General features: G+C 35.5%; 1 protein-coding gene across 2 annotated transcripts in view; it reads right to left on the bottom strand.

The window, feature by feature from the left end:
- Positions 1–2582: 2582 nt before the first annotated feature.
- lrp2 (LDL receptor related protein 2) overlaps positions 2583–10282 on the bottom strand; it is a 76499-nt gene continuing 68799 nt past the window's right edge. For both annotated transcript variants that reach the window (XM_015388696.1, XM_015388697.1), the window contains 6 exons: positions 6884–7001; positions 6654–6774; positions 6307–6414; positions 3796–3906; positions 3631–3702; positions 2583–3546 (listed from right to left, as the gene is read on the bottom strand). In XM_015388696.1, the coding sequence (XP_015244182.1) occupies positions 3376–3546; positions 3631–3702; positions 3796–3906; positions 6307–6414; positions 6654–6774; positions 6884–7001 (701 nt within the window). In that variant the 3' untranslated portion in view covers positions 2583–3375. The remainder of the gene's footprint in view (positions 3547–3630; positions 3703–3795; positions 3907–6306; positions 6415–6653; positions 6775–6883; positions 7002–10282) is intronic.

The raw sequence follows: 10282 nt of genomic DNA, 5'->3' as shown, positions 1-10282 counted from the left end.
CATGATCATAGAGCTTAATCAAAGCAATGCTTTGTGACTTACTCTAAGATTTTTAGTGGACTAGGTGAGTGATCGACACACTCTCTGAGACATTTGGTAGGTTAAAAAAAACTCCAAGGATACAGAAAATATTTAAGGTCAAGGCATCTAGATTAAAGACAATCCTGCATCAGAAGTGCTGTGAAGTTTGTAAGCAGAAAGTTTGGGGAGCGTGTTGAACAGGGGAATGAGCGCTGATAGGGTGCCAGTCAGAGTTAAGCACCGGGAGAGATAAGGGTAACCTGGAGCGCCCTATCACCATCCTCATCATCCTCCTCCTGAAGCTTTTAGCACATTCTCTGCATTCAGAGGGAGGGTGAAAATATCTCTCAGTCTGCACTTTAGCAACCAGAAACCGAGTGAAGCTTTTTCACACATAAATCATTGGTTTAGCACAGGGGTGGCTAACGTGAGGCTCTTGAGCCACGTGTGGCTCTGCTCTCCGTCCTGTGTGGCTGTAAAGGTTAGTGTACAGTTCCAAAGATTACGCCTCTGCTATGTTTTCTGAATGTTATTTCAAATTATTAACAGGAAAAAAAAATGTCGTAGGTCTGTTTATACTGTAATCTACATATGAGCGTAATATTATTAGGATCCTTATAGATATTTTTTACCACCAAAATCTTAGTGCCATGAGTTAAAAATCAACTAAATCTTATTAGTTTTTGGGGGGTGGGACTCAAAGGAAATGATTTCTAAATCACAGGGATTCATCAACTTTTAAAACAAATTTGAAAACTTTAGTTGAAAACATTACTTGAATGGTGTTCACAGCAATAAATAAATAAATAAAAAAATGTTGTGGGGGTCAGCAGCCTTCTTCAGTTTGACCTTCACATCCAGCCAGTCACAGTCAGAGAAACAGGACTACACTGAAAAACAGGCCGATCTCCAACATCTATTAAGAAAGGGGTTGATGGCAGCAGCACAGCTGATATTTCTCTCCTGGAGGGAGTCACAGTCAAACAGGAAAAAAACGAGGCGAAGCTACTATGAGAAAAAGCAGAGAGAGCAGAACATTAGAGATTTAATTAACAGATTCTGCAGAGTGGGAGAATAGAGATAGAATAAAGCAGGATGATGGAAAAGGGGTCCCTATGTCCTACAGAAGTCTAAGCCTACAGCAGCATATCTATAGAGATAGCTCAGGATAACCTGATAAGCCCCTCAAAGTATAAGCTTTATCACACTGATATCACACTATCAGTGTTTTCTTCTTATAAACAAATAAACAGTTTCTCCTCATGCTCCGTTTTTTTCTCTCTGTTTTGGTTCTTACAAATAAGTTTTGATAGTTTTGATGAAGTAAGGAGTAGAAAGTAGAGATATTTTTTCTAAATATAGTAAGTAAAGGTCCTTAGAAAAAAAAACACACACACAGAAAAAATACAGACTGAAAACACTTCTTAAATACAATAGCAAACTATCTATACTGTCATTAATCTGTACTGTTTACCTTTTTCTTTTGCTTCACTCTCTGTTCTGGTAGTTAGAGTGAGAATATGCACCTGCTGCTCTGACAATTACCTTTATTCATTATATCTGCTTCTTTTTGCTTTAGCCTGATTGAGACTTAATGTGTGCAATGCCAGCCTATAATAGGATAACAAAGTGATAATAAAGTGAAAAAATTTTCTCCAAAGAGCTAGAACTGACTGTTTTTATAATTACTTAAGTTTGAAATATTGTCCTGTACCTGTTATGAAATCATTTTGAACACTTATACAACATGTGGTGGCTAGTCTGTGTGTCAGAACTTTTAATTTTATAATATGTCTTGTTACTTTATTCACACATTCTAACATGAGCTGAAAATAGACTGTAGGTGAGTTGGAATACATGTTTGTATGAATTAATACATGCTTTTGTTGCACATTTTGGTATTTGTGTATGGAGAAGTTGGTCCAATCCTGTATAACTTAAGTTTGTCAAAATGAATTACTGTAGGCTTTGGCTTTTTAGACGTGTGGAGCGACTCCAGGTTTGTTACTTACACTGCAAAGTGATGAACTGTGTGAGAGAGAAAAAAATCCTTTACTTTTCTTTGGGATGATGTGGAAAAGGAGGTGAAATATTAAAACTGTATTAATAATCTCAAACAAAATACCACTTAATACCACAGATGCAGGAATATTATAAATCCACCCCATTTTTCTGAATGGGATAGATTGCTAGATCTACTTTGGTCTTTGTCCAGCCTCATAGTTCACCGTCCTAATTTTTTAACCCTTTGATTACAGCTATGTCTGTAGATACTGGTATATTTAGCAAGTGATATATTCTTAGACATGTCTTGTCTTTCCTATTTGAAGAGTGGTCTAGAGACAATGGCATGCCATTAATGTATTTAACTTTAGAAAGATATGTTGAATACAAATGTTTATCAAGTAGAATGTTACTATTAGGCTAATATTTATAGGACTAACAAGTTTTTTTTTTTGTAACTGTTGCTGCAAAAAAACAGTTTCCTCAAGCTTCCCCAAATTGAGGTTTCATGCTGAAAACTGTAAAAAATGTAAGACAGTTTTACAAAATAGGTAATTTATTCATTCATGTGTCAGCAGCAAAAATTAAATTCCCACGGGCATGTTCTGCACAGTCACAGGTGTTTGTTCTCATTGCAGTACAAGATCAATCAACCAGCAAAGTATTTGCTCACATTGTGAAAAAAAAAAGTGTAAATCATAACTTTACAAGTCTTTAAACTGCATTGACATGCAACAGATGCACGCTTTTTAGTAGTTTCCAAACCCTTTTAGCCATTCCAAACTACCACGTTGATTAAATAAAAAAAAAAAAAAGGTGTGATCAAGTAGAATCCGTTCTTTCAGCTTCTAGTGGAGTGTGTCACTGAAAATACAGGGTGTGTTAAAATCCAGTTTCATTTGTCAACCCTGAATCGAGGTATATGCAACGTGGAATACATCATCAGCTTTTCCAGCATCATTCTCTGGCAATCTTTGATCATATAAGTACCGTGCAGTCACAATACGGCTCACATTTTATACTGGTTATAGTAAGTTTAGGTTGAAGGACTAAGGATCTATTTCTGTCAAAATCTCACTGTTGAAAATTTACAAATGTACAGCATATTTAACATTACTATCAACAGCTTCAGTGCAAAGATATACATATTGTACATCATGATAAGAAAAACAATATTAACGAGAAAATTGGCATAAGAAATGTCAGAAGGCATAGTGACAGAAGATATTCTCTTCGCTCTAGCATGTCTCTCTGTCCCAACACAATCTGAGTTTGTACACAGGCTGCATATAAAAATAAATTCTGTGCAAAGTGTGTTTTTTTTTTATTCCTCTCCGTCAGAGAGAGTGGTTATACGTCGCTGTCCTCTTTAACAAGGTTGGCTGTGTCTTTGAAACTGTCCTCGGTTGGCGAGAAGGCGCTAGGTCGATCTTTCTTTGAAGGTTTTGCAGGGGGGGCAAATGGAGACGGCTCTGGGGCAGAAGAGTCCTCGCTGTTTCCTTCAGGCTTCTCATCCTTCATCTGTAAAAAAAAAATAATAATAAGTTTAGTGTATTCAATTTTTTTTTAAAGTATGGCATCAAAGGCTGCTGGGTTAAAACCTACCTCTGAATATGAAGGGTTTTCAAATGTTGTGCTTGGTTTCAATTTTCGTTTAAAAAAGCTCCACTTTGACTCCTGAAAAGAAAAACAACAAAAAAATGAAGTCAAAATTCTACTTTATTGTTTAAATGAAACAAATTCAGTATCACTGAAATTTAAGGTTTTCACCTGAGTAGGAAGGTTACTGACGGATGTGTTAACAAGACCTGCGCTCTGATCTGCGTGGTACACTGGGTTCACAAAATTGTTCAGCTGTTCACCGCTCATATTAACTGTCACCTGTTAATACAGGGAAAAGATGCATGGAGATGTAAAAAAAAAAAAAATGCTCTCCCCATTGAACATGTCAAATTAGTTCAAAAAATGGGAACACAGAAAGCTTAATATTAACAGATGTTTACAACTCATAACCAAATCAAAAATACCACTTAATTAAATACTATTATCGATTAAAAAGTTTTTTCTACATTATTATACATTTTTTTTAAGTTTATCCAGACTGATAAAAAATAAAGACAAATTGTGTTTACATAAACAATATTGTGGCTGAAAAGCTTAGTTTTATAAATATTTGCCCTTTTACAACAAAATGTATCTACACTTCACTTAAAAACGTTAAGTTAATATTTAATATTTAAAAGTTAATATTTTTCTACATTTTCATTTTGTTTGATGGGTTGTTTTAGGATCTGACTTTCCACTGGCGCAACCACAAGGTGGCAATAATGCTCAGATTTCTTTTTGCATTTAAACCTTTGAGACAGACAAAAACACAAAAAACACCACAATGATCTCATGTCTGCTCCTTACTGCTTAGCTGGGAAAAGATTATCAAGTAGAAAGTAGGGATGTCCTGATCCTGCTCCTCGTAGGGGTGAGCTATGAGATTTCTACTGCATTACTTCACCTCCACTTTAGCCAATGATAGTGAGATAAATATGAAGTCAAATCAGTTAAAACAGGAGGTAGTTTCAAGTCTTTTTTTTTTTTTAATTAATGTCCACTATAGTGGACATAAAATGGACCATATGGGCTTATATTCTTTTTTTGTTTTAAAAAAACTGTATCATTTTCTGGCACAATTGTAGAAACTTCCAAGATTCATGGATGTGGTGTTGGAGGCATTTAAAAGTTGCAGTGTGGTAACTAAATCACCTGTCTTATAGCCGGAAGCCAAAACCCATCCTGCATGCCCACTCCCACCGCTAAGGGAGGTTTAGAGGAACAAAACATGGGTCTATATAGGAGGAGAGAAGGTAGGGTACTGAACCCCTGTGTGATCCTGAAGACTCTGTCATTAATTTGACTTTATCTTGTTGGAGTGTATCTAGATTTATTTTTGGTTTCTTAATAGATCCCCATTTTGTCTTTTCTGACCCTTACTGTTCAGTGTTCTGTTCACTTTCTGTTTTCTTACCACCTGAGTTTCCCACTCTCCTGCAGGTTCTGGGTTTCTTATATCAAGGTGGGTTAGGTTTTTTATGCTGCTGTTTTCTTATTGCAAACTCAGCTGCTTCCACTCTGCTCATCAGTCACGTCTCTTTCTTGTTCATCTCATCGTTATCCCTGTTACCAATTCTCCTTTGATTGTGTAGTCTGCTCAGTTCTTTTTAAGTTTGCTCCATGTAATTCTGGCCTGCATTGTCTTCACTTAATGTTCCTGGTTTGCTTTTTCAATAATCAGTTTCATAAACTTCAGTTTACTCATTTTAGGAACTTTAGCTGTGTTTTTGTAATCCGCCTTTTTATCTAATTAAACCTGTTGGTTTTTGCTCAAACTCTGCTTCCCTTTGTTTGCATCTAAGTTCCCCTCAGTAACCCTCCTCCTTTGTGACTGACTCGATGCAGAGATCTGAAATCAGGACCTATTTCCTGCAAGGCAGCACCTCTAAATGTTGCACTGTTGTGTAATCCTTTATAAAACCAGAGTTTGGTTGCTGAGAACTAAACTCTTGATTGGTCAATCTGTGCTTATTATAATCGATATGGAACAACTCATAGCAAAAATGTAAAGATTTAGATTTGGAAAACTGCTTAGATTTGTGGATCCGTGATTTTGTGAATAAATACTCTTTATTATTTGAGAATATCAAATACACAATGAAAGCCATAAATTTGACAGCAACGCTCAAATAATAATAAAACAAAGCTTAAAACTGTATATTCCTATTTTATAAGATCAGTGCGTGTCAAATTATTTTAATCTCCGTAACTATTTACAAACTCTTATTCTAATTAATTCAATCAATCCTTGCATATAATTGCTGACCATCTTTATGCATGTTTCCACTGATACTTTGATCTTTCATCTTTGTTGATCAGCTCCATGCATTTAAGATTGGAATGCCTGTTTTCCAACAACCAAATCTAGAAATTCCTGTGTAAAATCTCCATCAGATTCCAGTGGGGACTCTGGCTGGACCAAAACAAAGATTTCCTCCTGTTATGAAAGAAAAATTCTATTGTATGAATATTTTATCTCTTGATATTAGCTTCATGTGACGTCCATTTTGTGGGATGTTCTGTTTATTTTCTGAGAGGTTCTGCAGCCAAACAGTCATGCTTGGTAAATCCCACTCCCTAAATTAATTGTTTATCTTCAGATCAATATTAGAATTAAATATCTGTATGTAACTCCAACTCCATTGAACAGCTGGAGCAATGATAAAGAGTATTTACCTGTGTAGCATGAATGACAGCAGGATCACCGGCAACAGGCGCAGTGGCATACAGGGGATTCTCAAATGTGATTGGGTGACGCCCAGCAGTGATGGCAAAATTATCATCCTATAGGAATATCATAAATTTGATAACATAATCAATAAAAAAAAATACTAATATTGAGCCTTTTCTTTTATTCTCATCACCCAAAGTCTGCTGCTGTATTCCTAAGGTGACGTTAAAGACTAAACTGCTTTAATAAACATCACAAATAACTTGTATAGATAAAAGTTGGTTTAAAAAAAATGTCTGACCAAACATTTTTTAGGGGCTCGATTTAACATTAACTCATCTCCAGGTCTCACCATCTGCAAGGCTGTGTCGATCACAGATACTCCAATGTTCGACGGTCCGAGGTCCACATCATCGCCAGACCGAAACGTCACCCCGTTCCCGTTGTCGGCTGATTTCACAAGGCTGCTGAGGCTGAAGAAAAACAAAACAACCCAACCTGAACTCTGATCTAAATACTCCGCTGTGACTCTAAGGAAAACCCAAAATCAAAATGAAAACGTGAAGCCAATCAAAATGATACCTGGGTAGTTTGGGCATAGAGGGGATAAAAGATCCTGTTCGTCTGTAGTTGAGGAAAACTCCGGCAGCTAAAGCTCCGGTAATCAGGATGATAATGACGGCCAACAGAACAGCAACCGCTAAAAGAAAACAAAGGAAAACAATCAAAAATGAGTTTCACTAAAGATCAGAGTTAGTGATAATTACTTCATATTCATGATTTCTTCTTGATCTCTTTTTTGCTCCAGAATATAAAACAATATATGACCTAGTAACTGAAACACGGCAGTGGATTTTGTTCCGTCTAAATTTCTTTTTAATCATCAGTGTAGCTGAATATGAAATCTTATAATTACCATATAAAAGAATCTATAGATATCAGAACACAACATTCCAGAAATGTAGATCTGTGCAATAAGACTCTGGTTGTATTCAGGCTTAAAACTGCTGTATTTGTTCACTAGTATTCATATCAAACTGAAAGGCCTATATCTAACCTTTCAGTGTAAATATATTTACTATTACACTGCTAATACATACGACCAATGAATTGCACCTGTAACAGGAGCAATAGTGTGCGAGTTCATCATTGTCTTTATTAAAAAATAAAAAAAACATTCTTAAATAATGCATCACTTTGTTTTACTCTAATGCATAAAACCTCCAAAGTGCAAGATATGAAAAATTTTACATTTCAAGCTATCTGAATAATTTACAGTGCAGTTTAAACAACAAAAACAACATTAAATGACTTACATATATAAACTTAAATATATACTAATGTCCTGTGTTTTTTTTTTTTTTTATAGAGTGCAGCGATGTGCTCAAGCATGAAGGAGTGGAGTTCTTTTCTGTGTGATGCCTTGACATCTTACTGACCCATGACTACATGTCCATGATCTTTTAGGTCAAGCAAGTTAGTTAAGGAAGTTAACCTTGGATTGACTGCAAGAACATTTAACCTTTTATTAAAGAAAGAATTTTTTGTTGAGAAAGTTCTCTGCAGCTGCTGACTAAGATTTTTCCTTGCTCTACATTAAAGTCTGCACTCATCAGGGTTTTCCTTTATCTGCTTCAACAGGGCAAGTATAGTGCAGCCATTCCCATCTAACACAAGAATGAGTATGCATGTCAATGTCAAACATGTCAATGTTTTTATCAGTAACTATATTTTTAAGAACATACTGACATAAAATAAGAAGCAAACAGTGGAAACAGGCCTAGTCCAAGTGTACAAAGGAATGAAAAAATAAATTACATCATATCACCCTCCAGGGGTGATATGATGTATATCACGAAGCAGGTTTATCGAAAACTCTAAGTTGTCTAAACCTGAAAACAGGTCAACTCTGACTGTTCCGGTTCACAAAGAGAGTTTCCTCAGCCTCTGTTTCAGTAACCGTAGTAACTTTCTCCCCAGAGCTAACCTGGTCGGTAGCAGGTTTTTTTCAGTAGACTCAGAGTGTCCTCTGTCTCCACTCTCACTACAGCCAATCATGCTGTTTTATTTCCTGATTTTGTGTGATTTTTGTCGTAGTTTTGTGTATATAAAAAAGAAAAAAATCATTAATTAGGTCCGTTACACACATTGGTTTTTAAAAACAAATATTACATGTCTGTTTGATGAGGATCCTATTAAAGAATGAGCGGCACTTTTTCACAGATAATTAAATATTTATAGGTAGAGGATTCTACCTCTCAGTTGACAGGATATGAGATTACTTGTTTTTGGTTTGTTTAATATGAGCGAGATGCAGATCATTTTATTTTTATTTAGTTATATAGACAGTACATGAAGAACTATTGAAATTATTTTCAGATTACACATAAATAGATTAATTAATTCTGAGGGGGTAAAGGAATTACTTTAGGGTTAGGATTAGGATTCACTCGATGATAACAACATAATGAGCCTGCTGGCACAATCTGAAGTCATTCTATGGGACTGATAACCGCTAATAATGACCATTTATTGGGATGATAACATCCAAGGCGCAGCTGGAAACAGCCACTTTACTGTGTAAAAGAAGACTGAATCAACATGAGGGACACATGAGATCATCCACAGGTTCTATATATTAGAACAACATTTTTAGACTTTATTTTCACCTGCTGCCAGAAGATTTCACCTAAATAGAAACATTGATCTATTGCCATTCAAGAAGTAATCCCGTAATATCATCACAGTAACAACACCTATGGCAAGCCACATCTAGAATAAACATTTTGGATGTCTAGAAATTAATTCCAGATCTTTATATTCATATCATATTCACATTTTCAGTTAAGTTGATAAATGTCAGAACGGCCACCTAAAATGTGTAAATATTTCTAGATATATAAAACTTAATTCTCACAAGTTTTTTTACTTTCTAAAATTCAATTTCTGTGACAAAAATTTAATTTAGAAAGTATGTTATTACAGTTAGGTCTAGGAGTGTCATTTTGATCAGGAAGAGTCTTGTTTTAGTGATCTACAAATTGAACAACAGAGGGAAGTGCTTTTAATGTATGTAAAAACGGCCCACTTCATATAAACCAACAACAATCTTTTTCTTCGCCATCTTCCTCTCATTTGTAGCAATAGAGCTGTTTCTCTGTCTTTTAAACACAGTCTCCTTTTTTACTCTATTTTTTTTTTTTTTTTGCATTTCTTCATTCAAATCTCTAGTTCCAGTGGGGTGAAATAGGCACTTCCTGTTGCCTGTTGTCATGGTGACTCTTCGAATCGGTGCACCACTGATAATGGCTTTTTATACTTGTTGCGCATGTGCTTAACTCTGAGTGGAATTAGTTAAATGTGAAACCGAACACTCAAGAGTTCCTGACTTTTGGCCAGATCAATTTAGAGTTGAAGATTGGAATCTGAATTTGTTAAACCTGCTTTTTGAAATGGAACCCAGGAGGAGGCATCAATCTTTACACCATGTTTGATGAAAGAATGGCACTGTATATACCAAGAGGAATCACAGTAGGTAGATTCAGAGAAGGAAAAGCAAGTCAAACAACTGATATGAGACTGGTTGGAAATGTGTTAAAAACAAACTGCACATAGGATGCAACTGGAACCCTATGACATAAAAAGAATAAGTATAGTAGAACATTTGGAGCTCACATCTAAACAATGAATGATAACTGGTTTCTACACTTGTAGACATGTTTACAGCTATACTCACAGCTTAATCTGTACACCCGTTTGTTTTAATTTCTGTATAATATGTGGATTACCTGGCTTTCTATCAATATCCAGTGTGCATTTAATCTCAGTTGCTTAAAAAGTGTTACTTGCACAATGGAAAATGTAGCATGTGTGCCAAATTATGCAGAAAGGATTAATTCTAGATTGTTAGATTTTATATAATGCATATATTGCTATTTGTACAGTATCGGCCAGCGTTGGCCACAAAACCAGGTCAATATT

The sequence above is a fragment of the Cyprinodon variegatus genome, unplaced genomic scaffold (genome assembly GCF_000732505.1).
Source record: "Cyprinodon variegatus isolate N-32 unplaced genomic scaffold, C_variegatus-1.0 Scaffold432, whole genome shotgun sequence".
Lineage (NCBI taxonomy): Eukaryota > Metazoa > Chordata > Actinopteri > Cyprinodontiformes > Cyprinodontidae > Cyprinodon > Cyprinodon variegatus.
The sequence above is the reverse complement of the archived record's forward strand: the minus strand, read 5'-3'. Positions and strand labels throughout refer to the sequence as shown.